The 15850-nt window shown below is 40.4% G+C and overlaps 1 protein-coding gene across 1 annotated transcript in view; it reads right to left on the reverse strand.

Annotated features, from left to right (window-relative positions):
• The window catches only part of LOC106571163 (glutamate receptor ionotropic, kainate 2), a 171613-nt gene that overhangs the window by 39263 nt on the left and 116500 nt on the right, over nt 1–15850 (reverse strand). Inside the window, exons 10-13 of the mRNA XM_045695592.1 lie at nt 13454–13567; nt 9435–9554; nt 9165–9251; nt 5528–5751 (exon numbers count right to left, since the gene is read on the reverse strand). Of these exons, the coding sequence (XP_045551548.1) occupies nt 5528–5751; nt 9165–9251; nt 9435–9554; nt 13454–13567 (545 nt within the window). The remainder of the gene's footprint in view (nt 1–5527; nt 5752–9164; nt 9252–9434; nt 9555–13453; nt 13568–15850) is intronic.

The raw sequence follows: 15850 nt of genomic DNA on the forward strand, positions 1-15850 counted from the left end.
CTACTGTAGCTTTATCTCCCCAGAGACCAGAAAAAAGAAATCCTGATTGGATATTTTTTTCTCTTCAGTGTTAACCCTTTCCTTTCCAATAAAAACTTAAGAGATTAAATAAGAACATCATCAAAAATAATAAAATAATAATATATTTATCATTATTATTAGATTATTATAATAATTATTTTATACATTCTTAGCCCTTCTCTGAAGGCATAGAAGGCCAATTGTTCCCCACTGTGTTTGGGTTAGTAATCATTTGTAGAGTGGCTCTATTTTACCTCAGCATGCATTTATTCACTATTCTGAATGTCTAAAGAATCCATATGTTGTTCTGAAATATGAACACAGAAATACCGGACATTTTGAAATCTTATTATGTGGTGATTTGACAAAATTACAATCATGGTCTTAAATTGGACTCGCTTTTTTCTTGTCTTGGTCTTGACTTAGTCTCGCCCTCCCTCCAGTCTTGGTCTTGTCTCGGTCTCGCCCCCCCCCTCCAGTCTTGTTCTTGTCTCGGTCTCGCCCCCCCCCCCCCCTCCAGTCTTGGTCTTGTCTCGGTCTCGCCCTCCCTCCAGTCTTGGTCTTGTCTTGGTCTCGCGCCCACCCCCCCCAGTCTTGGTCTTGTCTCGGACTCGATTTGCTCCGGTTTTGGCCTTGAATCGATCTCGCGTTAGGTGGTCTCGAACACAAGACTGCCCAATTCTTTTTCAAAATCGTGTTATTGTAGGCAACTGAAACAATTGACGCTCTTACAATCTTTTACTATGGCCTTAGATTCCTATTCTCCACTGGAGACCAAACACAAATAATTTCCCCTTTCCCCTAGATCAACATATTGACGTATTCAAATGCCTTCAGTTTATTGTGAGGCCCGATCGATGGAGTGGAATAACACTGTCACTGGAGATTACGTCCCCATCCCTGATCATCTATGGAGCTCATTGAGATTCATCGACTCCCCCTCTCCTTCCTGATGCCACCAGACTCCCTCACTCCCTTGGGATGTTCCTCCTTTATTATGGTAGCCCTTAACTGCAGTCAAATGACAGTGGATTCATGGGTGTAATGTTATTAATACTTTTAATCATTTCATAATTAATACACCTTTTTTATACGTAGAAAGTCAGGTGTTTCAATGTCAAACGGTTTTGTTATATTTCAGTCTTCTGTTCTTTATATGAAGTGTAATATTGGGATGCAAACTCAAAACGTAATACATTTCAACTCTATATCTGCCATGGTATATGTATCTTCTTATTTTAAGCCCATAACCATGTGTGTGAGATGTATACTTTTGGTTGAAATTAGATTTGTTTAAGTCTACCAAGAAACACTCTGTGACCCTGATTTAGCCCACTGCAGTAGAAGCTTATTAAGTGAGAGTGGCATCAAATTAGCGGTGTGATTGGATTAGCATTAGATATCAGAACCTGAGAGTGTGATTGGGTTAGAATTAGGCATCAGGACCTGAGAGTGGGATTGGGTTAGCATTAGGCATCAGGACCTGAGAGTGGGATTGGATTAGCATTAGGCATCAGGACCTGAGAGTGGGATTGGGTTAGCATTAGGCATCAGGACCTGAGAGTGGGATTGGGTTAGCATTAGGCATCAGGACCTGATTCAGTTTGTGCTAGTGGAGTTGCCTAATATGGGCATGTCTGATCACCTATACAACATCCAATACACAGTGATGTGAAGTACTTAAGTAAAAATACTTTAAAGTACTACTTAAGTCGTTTTTTTGTGGGTATTTGTACTTCACTATTTCTATTTTTGACAATTTTACTTCACTACATTCCTAAAGAAAATTCTGTACTTTTTACTCCATACATTTTCCCTGACATCCAAAAGTACTCCACACATTTTGAATCTTCAGTTTCTTGGCAATTTCTTGCATGGAATAGTCTTCATTTCCTAGAACAAGAATAGACTGACAAGTTTCAGAAGAAAGGTCTTTGTTTCTGGCCATTTTGAGCCTGTAATCGAACCCACAGATACTCAACTAGTCTAAAGAAGGCCAGTTTTATTGCTTCTTTAATCAGGACAACACTTTTCAGCTGTGCTAACATAATTGCAAACGGGTTTTATAATGATCAATTAGGCTTTTTAAATGATAAACTTGGATTAGCTAACACAACGTGCCATTGGAACACAGGAATGATGGTTGCTGATAATGGGCCTCTGTATGCCTATGTAGATATTCCATTAAAAAAAATCAGCTGTTTCTAGCTACAATAGTCATTTACAACATTAACAATGTCTACACTGTATTTCTGATCAATTGTTAAAATGTTATTTTAATGGACAAGAAAATGTGATTTTCTTTCAAAAACCAGGTTATTTCTAAGTGACCCCAAACTTTTGAATGGGAGTGTAAGTGCTTCTGAATGGGATATGGTATTAGGTGCCAGGCGCACCGGTTTGAGTGTCAAGAATTGCAAAGCTGCTGGGTTTTTCACGCTCAACAGTTATCAAGAATGGTCCACCACTCAAAGGACATCCAGCCAACTTGACACAACTGTGAGAAGCATTAGAGTCAACATGGGCCAGCATCCCTGTGGAACGCTTTCAACACCTTGTAGAGTCCATTCCCTGATGAATTGAAGCTGTTCTGAGGACCAAAGCAGGAGCAAATCAATATTAGGAAGGTATTCTTAATGTTTTGTACACTCAGTGTATACTTCTCACATGAATAGCACCAGGGATATAGCAGAGGGTAAATGCTGTTTTACACACATTGTCATTTATAAAATAAAGTTAGCGTTGTTGTGCATTTACCAATCTTTGTGTTTACCACTACATCCCACTGTAAACTGTAACCACATTTCATCAGTATGACTTTGCTTAGTGTTTATGGCTCTCTGTGATAAAGGGACGTTTATTCCACAAACATGATGAATTATGGGCCATTAAACTTCCTGCCAGCCCCATCCGACCGCCTGACAGGCCAGAATGTCAATGAGCTCAGTCTCCTTGTAACCGCTGGCGACCGTGCGCCACCGTTCAATGTCCCCTGTGGCATCATGTGGTTTGTGACATTGTGTGACAGTGTGAAACGCATGTGTGTGTGTGTGTGTGTGTGTGTGTGTGTGTGTGTGTGTGTGTGTGTGTGTGTGTGTGTGTGTGTGTGTGTGTGTGTGTGTGTGTGTGTGTGTGTGAGAGAGAGGTTTTGCTGTGTGTTCCACTCCTGTATTCCTCTGGGTTGTGTTCTGCACACTGATTCCCGCAGGAGAGAAGTGTCACCCTGCGCACACACGCACACATGCACACTCACACACAGACATACACACTCACGTACGCGTACATGCACACACACACAGATGGCATACACACAGACACACAGACAGAGCGCAGACAGGGGACATGCAGAGTCCCACACAGAATAACAAAAGGACTCCTCCTCTCATCCTTCTCTCCTCCTCGCCTCTCATCCTCCTCTCCTCCTCTCCTCATTCTCCTCTCCTCTCATCCTTCTCTCCTCCTCTCCTCTCATCCTTCTCTCCTCCTCTCCTCTCTTCCTCCTTTCCTCTCATCTTATACTCCTCCTCTCTCATCCTCTCCTCTCATCCTCCTCTCCTCCCATCCTCCTGTCCTCTCATCTTCTCTCCTCCTATCCACAGCCACAAAAACTCATCAGGCACCCTCCTATTAGCTGTCTGCTGGACTCAATCACTCTAGTCGGCTTTATAGATCTGTTTCCCTTCCTGTCTCAGGGCATCTGAGGAGAGGTGTGTGTAGGTGTATGTGTGTGTGTGTCTGTGCATGTGTGTATATGTGTGTGTGTGAGAGAATGTGTTTGAGTGCATGCATGCCTGTGTGTGTGTGTGTGTTGTGTGTATGTGTGAAGGAAAGAGCCTGACACTGTGATTGGTGCTTATCTAGCGTGTTAGCCAGAATGAGGAACAACTCCATATGTACATGTAATGACAGGGACCTTATTGTGTATGGTGGCCCATGCATTGTCTGAGATATCTTTTGCGACTCAATACGTAGGTTTTCTATGGTTGTGAACACCGTCTGAGGGAATTTCAACTGCGTTTCTTTCTCAACAAAGGAAGAGCAGTTAAAGAACTACATTTCGTTAGGAACTGAATAAAAATCAAATGTTGTAGAGCGTAGGAATATCCTTCCTTTTAGTCCTTTGGATGTGGGTCAATTAGCTTTTAACTCGTTAGAGATCTATTTGTAGGGGATTAAAGAAAACTATATCCTGGACATAAAGGGACTCAATCAACCAATCTGTTTGTTGAGTGGTCAATACTTCAATTATGAGAGAGCTCAGCTCAGCAAGTTGACGCCTGGGGGAAAATAGCATATAGCAGGCTTTGAGCTATTACACGTCAACACCCCCATGGAAGACATAGAACGAGTTATCTGATAATTAACACAATGGTATAGAGGCAATATTGGTGCGATTTACTGGGTTCAAACCCAGGTTTCCCGAATCGCCATTGACTGCTGAGCTAAAGCCTCGTAAGACCATGTCTTCACGTTTCAGGCAAGGTTATTCATCAGGAGAGCAGCGTGGTTCACCGAACCATTTCCATTACGTTGGCACACAGTTCAAGGAAGTGGATTTGTTATAATAAGCACAATGTCATACACACATCATGTAGAAACACACAAACATGCTTGGAGCTATATCTGGGTTCATTTCACTGTGTAAACGTAGGACAATGAAAAGGCTACATTTAAAATACAGAGAAACTTACCCAACAAACGTTCGAAAAAGATTGCAATAAAATAAGTGCATATTCTGAACCAACTTAGGTGACAGTTGTTGCCTTCCTCTCAGCTGATCATAATGCCAGTAACATTTGGAATAAGTGCATTAACCACAAAACTCTTGGGGTCAAACCAAAGAACACATAACAGCTGGCACCCCAGAGTTCTGGGGTTAGTTAACACTTTTCTACATAGGATTACGTAGCAATGCTTCGGTCAGGGGAATTCTACTACCCAGCGGCCGACAGTTGTAATGGGACTTCCCAATAACATCATATTCTGTGTGTAAACTGGTTTTCTGGATACAGATAACCAGATTACAACCATCTAAAGACGTATTTTTCTGGTTGTGAAAAGGGTGTCTTAAAAACATTATTTTACAACCAGCATACAATATTACTTCATAATTATGTCATTGCAACCAGTTTTGCCCACTAAGATACTACTACACTTATAATAGCTAAATAAACATACTGTATTCAAGGCCTAACCCTGAGCAAACCAATATATAACCAAAGGTCAGACAAGGCCTCACACTGATTGTTTCATATTTTCCTCAGTCTGGAGACAAGCCAGGGCATGTCCACAGTACTTTACATAAGATATCTTTACATGAGCTTAAGGGCATATACACAGTCTGTCAGACTGTCACACTTCACTGTAAAAGCTTTCCTTTAAGGCATAGAGTTTCAATTTTAGAGGTAGAATAACTCCACATTCTGGACTTGTTCTAGTATCATGAGTTGCAGAGAAAAGCCACTATCTGGTTTGTGAAAGCGAGGGGTGAGCGATGGCATGTTACCTGGCTATGACAAACAGCACACAACTGACACCCAAGTAAGCCAGCAGAATATACATCCAGATATCGGGTGAGAGGGGGTTGAGGAAGGAGAAGACGCCCGGGTTGGTTCCGTTGGGCTTGCGGTAGAGGATACTTATCCCCAGGGTCATGAAGGGCTTGGAGAAGTCGATGACCTTCTCCCTCACGTAGGTGATGGCCAACGGAGCTACCGCTAGGTCTGCTTTCTGCGAAGAGAGATGTGGAAGATAGCCTGGACCCAGATCTGTTTGTGCCATCTTGACAACATGTTTGACGTGACACTGGCTATAGGACAAGACATCAAACAGATCTGGGGCCAGGCTGGTTCACCACATTTGCACCAATTACATTAAAACAGAGAGGTGGAGGGGGGGTTGTTGGAGTTCACCAATCAGGGGATTTGGTATCACATTAAAAGAGCTAAGATAGACAAGGGAAAAGTCAGGGTGGGCCTTTAAACTAGGTTATTATATTTGAAATATAACTTACCTTGCTAAATAAAGGTGTAATGTAGTTGGTGGGAACTGGGAAGTCGAAGAACTGAAAAGCGTCCCTATTATAATTTGTGCACCACCCAAAACAGACCCCATTATACTGTAGATATAACCTCTGAACCTATCTGAAGACCATTTATTTTTATTTAACCTTTTTTTTAAACAGGGAGTCACACTGAGATTAAAAATCTATTTTACAAGAGAGCCCTGTATACATTACAATAAAAACAGAATAATGAAACTAGAGGTCGATCGATTAATCGGCATGGCCGATTTCAAGATTTCATAACAATCGGTTATCAGCATTTAGGATGCCGATTATGTCTGATTACGTTGCAGTCCACGAGGAGACTGTGTGGCAGGCTGATGACCACCTGTTACGCAAGTGCAGCATGGAGCCAAGGTAAGTTGCTAGCTAGCATTAAACTTATAAAAAACAATCAATGTTAACATAATCACTAGTTAACTACACATGGTTGATGATATTACTAGTTTAACTAGCTTGTCCTGCATTGCCAATAATCAATGCGGTGCATGTTAATTTATCATCGAATCACAGTCTACTTCGCCAAACGGGTGATGATTTAACAAGCGCATTCGTGAAAAAAGCACTGTCGTTGCACCAATGTACCTAACCATAAACATCAATGCCTTTCTTTAAAATCAATACACAAGTATATATTTTTTTAACCTGCATATTTAGTTAAAATAAATTAATGTTAGCAGGCAATATTAATGAGGGAAATTGTGTCACTTCTCTTGCGTTCTGTGCAAGCAGAGTCAGGGTATATGCAGCAGTTTGGGCTGCCTGGCTCGTTGCGAACTGTGTGAAGACCATTTCTTCCTAACAAAGACCGTAATTAATTTGCCAGTATTTTACATAATTATGACATAACATTGAAGGTTGTGCAATGTAACAGCAATATTTAGACTTATGGATGCCACTCATTCGATAAAATACGAAACGGTTCTGTATTTCACTGAAAGAATAAACGTTTTGTTTTTTAAATGATAGTTTCCGGATATGACCATATTAATGACTTAAGGCTCGTATTTCTGTGTGTTTATGGTATTATAATTAAGTCTATGATTTTATATTTGATAGAGCAGTCTGACTGAGCGGTGATAGGCAGCAGCAGGCTCGTAAGCATTCATTCAAACAGCACTTTCCCTGCGTTTGCCAGCAGCTCTTCGCAATACTTGAAGCACAGCGCTGTTTATGACTTCAAGCCTATCAACTCCCCAGATTAGGCTGGCAATACTATAGTGCCTATAAGAACATCCAATAGTCAAAGGTATATGAAATACAAATGGTATAGAGAGAAATAGTCCTATAATTCCTATAATAACTACAACCTAAAACGTCTTACCTGGGAATATTGAAGACTCATGGTAAAAGGAACCACCAGCTTTCAAATGTTCTCATGTTCTGAGCAAGGAACTTAAACGTTAGCTTTTTTACATGGCACATATTGCAATTTTACTTTCTTTTCCAACACTTTGTTTTTGCATTATTTAAACTAAATTGAACATGTTTCATTATTTATTTGAGACTAAATAGATTTTTATTTCTGTATTATATTAAGTTGAAATAAAAGTGTTCATTCAGTATTGTTGTAATTGTCATTATTACACATTTAAATAAATAAAAACGTTTTTTTTTAAATTGTTTTATTTAAAATCGGCAGATTAATCAGTATCGGATTTTTTTGGTCCTCCAAGAATCGGCATCGGTATCAGCGTTGAAAAAGCATAATTGGTCGACCTCTAAATAAAACATACACATATATGTGTATAAAACAATATAATTCAGGACACAATCAACCAAAATAAACATATTTAATAAAAGCAATCACATTCAACTACATAAAAGTCGTCAATCGGTAATGTAAACTGCCTGAGTGACAGCAGCACATCTAACTGCAGTGAACTCTGCAGATTGTTCCACAAATTAGGGGCAAAAAAACTAAAGGCAGATTTTCCCAAATCTGTGGAGACGGAAGGGACACAATTAATAGCTTTTAGTGCGATACATTTCTGAGAACGGGTTTAGATAACTTATGATTCTTAACTTAATTAATGACGTTACATATGGAGGGAGTCTCTGTCAGATTGCTTTGGAAATAAATTAAAGAGAATGCAGCTCACTTCTTACAAACAGAGAGGTCCATCCCACATTTTATACAGACTACAATGATGAGTCCTAACATTGTCCGCTGTGATAAAATGTATTGTGGAATGGTAGACTGCGTCCAAGGGTTTCAAAACAGCATGTAAACAATATAACCAAAATTAAATACAGGGAGAAATGTTGTTTGAAAAATCTTTCTCCTATTTTCAATACTGAGGCATGATTTATTTCAATATATAAAAATAATCTTAGCTTCTTAGTCAGATTTTCTATATGTGTTACGAAGGACAACTTGTCATCAATCCAACCCAGGTACTTATATTGAGAAACAAGCTCAATTTGGGCTCCATTTGTAGCGCATATATGCAGGTCCTCAGGGTCAACCATGAAACTCCATTATAGACATAACCTCTGAACCTATCTGAAGACCATGAAACTCCATTATAGACATAACCTCTGAACCTATCTGAAGACCATGAAGCTACATTATAGACATAACCTCTGAACCTATCTGAAGACCATGAAGCTACATTATAGACATAACCTCTGAACCTATCTGAAGACCATGAAGCTACATTATAGACATAACCTCTGAACCTATCTGAAGACCATGAAGCTACCTTATAGACATAACCTCTGAACCTATCTGAAGACCATGAAACTCCATTATAGACATAACCTCTGAACCTATCTGAAGACCATGAAGCTACATTATAGACATAACCTCTGAACCTATCTGAAGACCATGAAGCTACATTATAGACATAACCTCTGAACCTATCTGAAGCCCATGAAGCTACATTATAGACATAACCTCTGAACCTATCTGAAGACCATGAAGCTACATTACAGACATAACCTCTGAACCTATCTGAAGCCCGTGAAACTCCATTGTATCCATTATCCAACCAATCGTATCCTCATCAACACGACAACCCACCAATAACCACTATGGTAACCATGACAATAGTCCACTTCTCCTCCCCCTACTCACATGGTCCATGAGCTCCCTGACCATGCCGTTCCACTGGCCCGTGCTCTCCTCCAGCGCCCCGTACTTCCCGTCCTCCACCAGGCGCACCTATTAATGAGAATAAGAATGACAACAACAAAAGCTATTAATATTAACAATAACAATATATATAATTTGGTAGAAACTTGTAGAAGTACACACATTCATTTTCATACCATCGTGATTGATCCCAGAACCCTGGTGTTACAAGCACCATACTACGCCAACTGAGACACATGGGAAGCCACTCACCTCATAGCGGAAGCCCAGGATTGCTGAGAGCTCGCGGAGAAGGTCGATGCAGTAGCCTTCGAAGCGGTCGTTGCCGTACAGCGGCTTGTCTGACTTCTTGAACATCACGTAGGGCTCCACCTGTTAAGGAAACATGGGGGGGTAGAAGGAGAAGAAGAAAGGAGAGAGAGGCAGAGAGGGGGCAAAAGACAAAAGTAGTTGTTGAGAAAGCAGCAGCTTCTCTTCCTGGGATCCACACAAAACATGAAACATGACATACAGTGGTAAGAAAAAGTATGTGAACCCTTTAGAATTACCTGAATTTCTGCCAAAATTTGTCAAAAAACGTTATCTGATCTTCATCTAAGTCACAACAATAGACAAACACAGTCTGCTTAAACTAATAACACACAAACAATTATAATTTTCCATGTTTTTACTGAACACACCGTGTAAACATTCACAGTGCAGGTTGGAAAAAGTATGTGAACCCTTGGATTTAATAACTGGTTGACCCTCCTTTGGCAACAATAACCTCAACCAAACGTTTTCTGTAGTTGAGGATCAGACCTGCACAACGGTCAGGAGGATTTTTTTACCGCTTCTCTTTACAAAACTCTTTCAATTCAGTAATATTCTTGGGATGTCTTGTGTGAACTGCTCTCTTGAGGTCATGCCACAGCATCTCAATCGGCTTGAGGTCAGGACTGACTGGGCCTCTCCAGAAGGCCTATTTTCAAGCCATTCTGTTGTTGATTTACTTCTGTGTTTTGGAATGTTGTTCTGTTGCATCACCTAACTTCTTTTGAGCTTCAATTGGCAGACAGATAGCCTTACATTCTCCTGCAAAATGTCTTGATAAACTTGGGAATTCATTTTTCCGTCGATGATAGAAAGCTGTCCAGGCCCTGAGGCAGCAAAGCAGCCCCAAACCATGATGCTCCCTCAACCATAGTTTACAGTTGAGATGAGGTTTTGATGTTGGTGTGCTGTGCCTTTTTTCTCCACACATAGTGTTGTGTGTTCCCTCCAAACAACACAACTTCAGTTTCATCTGTCCACAGAATATTTTGCCATTAGCACTGTGGAACATCCAGGTGCTCTTTTGCAAACTTCAGACTTGCAGCAATGTTTTTTTTGGACAGCAGTGGCTTCTTCCATGATGTCCTCCCATGAACGGCATTTTTGTTTAGTGTTTTACGTATTGTAGACTCGTCAACAGAGATGTTAGCATCTTCCAGAGATTTCTGTAAGTCTTTAGCTGACACTAGGATTCTTCTTAACCTCATTGAGCATTCTGCGCTGTGCTCTTGCAGTCATCTATGGAAGACGGCCACTCCTAGGGAGAGTAGCAACAGTGCTGAAATTTCTCCATTTACAGACAATTTGTCTTACCATGGACTGACTTTTAAAGATACTTTTGTAATCTTTTCCAGAATTTATTCAAGGCAACAATTCTTAATCTTAGGTCTTTTGAGATCTCTTTTGTTCGAGGTATGGTTCACATCAGGCAATGCTTCTTGTGAATAGCAAACTCACATTTTGTGAGTGTTTTTTATGGGGCAGGGCAGCTCTAACCAAAATCTCCAATCTTGTCTCATTTATTCGACTCCAGGTTAGTTGACTCCTGACTCCAATTAGCTTTTGGAGAAGTCATTAGCCTAGGGGTTCACATACTTTTTCCAAGCTACACTGTGAATGTTTAAATTATGTATTCAATATAGACAAGAAACATACAATAATGTGTGTGATATTAGTTAAAGCACACTGTGTTTGTCTATTTTTGTGACTTTTATGAAGTTCAGATCAAATTTTATGTGAAATCTATGCAGAAATCCACATAATTCTAAAGGGTTCACATACTTTTTCTTGCCACTGTAATACTGAACATTAATAAACAAGAACAGCTCAAGGACAGAACTACATCAATTTAAAAAAGGCACACGTAGCCTACATATCAATACATACAAACTATCTAGGTCAAATAGGGGAGAGGCATTGTGCCGTAAGGTGTTGCTTTATCTGTTTTTTGAAACCAGGTTTGTTGTTCATTTGAGCAATATGAGATGGAACTGTATGCTTTCTTGCATTTGTTCTGGATTTTGGGGACTGTGAAAAGACCCCTGGTGGCATGTCTGGTGGGGTAAGTGTGTGTCTCAGAGCTGTGTGTAAGTTCACTATGCAAACAATTTGGGATTTTCAACACATTAATGTTTCTTAGAAAAAGAAGAAGTGATGCAGTCAGTCTCTCCTCAACTCTTAGACATGCATAGTATTCATATTAGTCCTCTGATTACAATAAAGAGCAAGACGTGCCACTCTGTTCTGGGCCAGCTGCAGCATAACTAGGTCTTTCCTTGCAGCACTCGACCACACGACTGGACAATTATCAAGATAAGATAAAACTAGAGCCTGCAGGACTTGCTTTTTGGAGTGTGTTGTCAAAAAAGCAGAGCATCTCTTTATTACAGACAGACATCTCCCCATGACAGTTTTTTACCTAGAGAGCTGCTCTGCGGTACACCTCACTTTACATGTTTGACATTAGAGAAGCTTCCATTAAAGAAAACCCTCTGAGTTCTTTTAGATAGATAGATATGAATCCACAATATGGCAGATGTTGAAAAGCCATAACACATACGTTTTCGTAACGACAGGTTATGGTCAATAATATCAAAGACTGCACTGAAATCTAACAGTACAGCTCCCACAATCATGTTATTATCAATTTCTTTCAACCAAACATCAGTAGTTAGTGTCAGTGCAGTTCATGTTGAGTGCCCTTCTCTATAAGCATGCTGAAAGTCTGGTGTTAATTTGTTTACAGAGAAATAGCATTATATTTAGTCAAACACCATTTTCTCCAAAAGTTTGTTAAGAGCTAGCAGCAAGCTGATAGGTCTACTGTTAGAACCAGTAAAGACTGCTTTACCACTTTTGGGTAGCGCAATGACTTTGGCTTCCCTCCAGGCCTGAGGACAAAGACTTTCCTCTCAGATTAGGTTCAGATTAAAGATATGACAGATAGGAGTGGCTATAGAGTCAGCTACCATCCTCAGTAGCTGTCCATCTAAGTTGTCAATGCCAGGATGTTTGTCATTATTGATCGATAACAATTTTTCCACCTCTCCCACACTAACTTCACAAAATTCTAACTTGCAATGCTTTTCTTTCATTATTTATTCTTTGATGCATGTGTACGATGGCTCACTGTTCGTTGTTGGCATTTCCTGTCTAAGTTTTCCCACTTTGCCAATGAAGTAATCATTAAAATATTTGGCAACATCAAATAAGGGAGGGGGAAAGAGGGGAGGGAGAGGTGGAGAAAGGGTAGAGAGGAACGATGGAGAAGAAAGAGCAGAGAAAGACTGGATATCATAAGGTGAATGCACCAATTTGTAAGTCGCTCTGGATAAGAGCGTCTGCTAAATGACGTAAATGTAATGTAAAGACGGCAACAAAGAGTGTCAAATAAGGAACGAGAAAGAGAATGAGGAGAAAAGAGAGCAAAAACCCATCATACTCCAGCCATGTCCGGTTTAGTAGTGTATGTTAAACTATGAAGTCCTGTCCTTGATAGTACTGAAGAGTTAAATCTGTGATGTCAGTCGTTGTGACTTCAGTGATGGAAACAGAGACCTAGCCCTTCAGTGATGCTGTGTGTGCCTGTATAGGGCTACAGACAGACATAGACCTAGCCTTCAGTGATGCTGTGTGTGCCTGTATAGGGCTACAGAAAGACATAGACCTAGCCTTCAGTGATGCTGCTGTGTGCCTGTATAGGGCTACAGACAGACATAGACCTAGCCTTCAGTGATGCTGTGTGTGCCTGTATAGGGCTACAGACAGACATAGACCTAGCCTTCAGTGATGCTGCTGTGTGCCTGTATAGGGCTACAGACAGACAGAGACCTAGCCTTCAGCGATGCTGTGTGTGCCTGTGTGAGGCTACAGACATACAGAGACCTAGCCTTCAGTGATGCTGTGTGTGCCTGTGTGAGGCTACAGACATACAGAAACCTAGCCAGATGTGTGTTTACCAGTATGGTGGAGACGCGGAGGGATTTGTTAGCCAGAGAGTCTGTGATGTTGGTTGTCTTGCTCTTGTGGTTCTCCGTCATGTTCAGGCCACTGGGAGGGTCCCACGTTCCTATCTGTGGGTGACACGTTTCTCATTAGTGAATTAGTGAAGCACGATATGATACATTTTTGAACGATACTGATATCCGATATTTTCCAAGCCAAAAAACCCTGATACCGATAACCGATATTTAGAATGTTAGCTGCCTTTTTAAGCATTCTAGTACAGTTAAATAGTTAACACACACACATGGACGCAGCGGTCTAAGGCACGGCATCTCAGTGCAAGAGGTGTCACTACAGTCCCTGGTTCGAATCCAGGCTGTATCACATCTGGCCATGATTGGGAGTCCCATAGGGTGGCACAAAATTGGCCCAGCATCGTCCGGGTTTGGCTGGGGTAGGCCGTCATTGTAAATAAGAATTTGTTCTTAACTGACTTGCCTAGTTAAATAAAGGTTACACACACACACACAGACACACACACCACACTTACCAAAAAGTTATTTTGTTGGCATTTACGTATGTCTCCATTACCAGTAAAACAGTCAAAACCTATTTCTTTCACTTACTTGCTGTGCTGTTTCATTGTTCATTTGTTCAGTAGTTTCATTCTCAACCAGGATTTCTATGGAACGCCGTTTGGGTCTTTGCGTGTCAAAAAAGAAAACAATGACCAGTAGATAACACTATTTGACGTGTCAAATAAGCTTGTTGACCAATCAGGACCTAAATATGACTGCACATCACATAATAATTTAACACGTTCATACATTTTTTACTTAGTTATTACACATTGATTACACTATCACTCGTATTTCATATGTCACAACGATTCACCGACACGTATGCTATGATGCTGGTAAAGTTGTCTCGCGCACCTACAGTGCTGGTCATAGAAAATGGATGCAAACAATGTTCTTCCCCAAAAACATAGCAAGATGACATGATCTGTTTCAGTAGCTATAGTTAACTAGCTAACTATATAGCTAGGTATCATCATCTAAAATAACCCTAATTTATAAGACAGTTTTTATTTGATTAATGGTGGTCGGACCCATCTATGTGAAGCTAGCCACAATAAGGATTAGCTGCAATAGTGGACTTTGCGGTTAGCCTTCAAAATAAAAGTATGGCATAATTCTACTATTTGTATTCATTTGCATCACTGTCAATGACATACTTTTATTTTGAAGGCAAACCGCAAATTCCACTAGGGTGCCTAATTCTTATTGTGGCTAGCTTCACAAAACATAACCAAGTCCGGTCAAGCCTCACTAACCTAATGAAGCTAGCTGGCTGCTTATAACGTTAGCTTTGGGCAACAGGGTTAAGTAGCTGGCTAACTATTTATTTTCATGAACTGAAGTTCAATTTCAATAGGCGGACAACAAGTGGCAACCTAGCAAATACTTACTCACGAGGATTCCTAAATCATTGCTAAGAATAATGAAAATGACTGCAGTTTCTACTGGTCATTGGTTTTAGGCTGGTTGTATTGGTACTAGCTAGGTACCAAGCTAAAGCTAGCTACCCCAGAAGTTGTGGTCGAACAAATTATGCTTTATTACCAACACAGTATTGTAAACACATCGTTCGTGGCCGGTGTTTGCTTGTTTGCAGACTTTTTGTACAGCTTTGACAGTGCTACTGTATCTTTTTTGACACGCAAAGACCCAAACGGTGTTCCATAGTATGTATGTCGTGAAGCTAATAGCAGTGACGCTATTACTGTGTAGGGCAACATCTGAAAAATTGCGCACTTGGTAGTGTGTACCGGTGCTCGACCAGTCGGTGAAGGCCAACATCACAAACGACAGAGAACGTTTGATTGTCAAGGGCAATACATTTGACTGCTCAATCCACACAGCAGCCATTGTGGGCTAGGTTAGGAAAGCTGTGTTGCACGTGTAGCGCAACATTTTACGTGGAGTCATTACATCATGTACCTACGTTATATACTGTAGGTATGCACGTCAGCTTTGACATCGGTTTTGCCCATTGGCATTAAACTAGACATCCGATGTTGGCATTTTTAGCTAATATCGTCCGATTCCGATGTGTTCACCGATATATCATTCATCCCTAATGGTAATGTATGTACACAGCACCGTGCCATCCTAAGACAGAACACCCCTTTCCTTAAGAACAAAATGTTCATTAGAAGACAATTATTCTCAATTATGTCATTATGATGAAGAGAAACCAGGAAATTGAGTAATGTAATTATTCAAGAAACCAGGGCAAAAAGTACATTGGTAAGAAAACAGTCAAAGTATTGTATACAGTGGTGAAAATACTCTTACCAAAATGGAGGACAGTAGAACAATACATACCATTTACATTTAGCTTATTTT

The sequence above is a fragment of the Salmo salar genome, chromosome ssa15 (genome assembly GCF_905237065.1).
Source record: "Salmo salar chromosome ssa15, Ssal_v3.1, whole genome shotgun sequence".
In the NCBI taxonomy this organism is placed as follows: domain Eukaryota; kingdom Metazoa; phylum Chordata; class Actinopteri; order Salmoniformes; family Salmonidae; genus Salmo; species Salmo salar.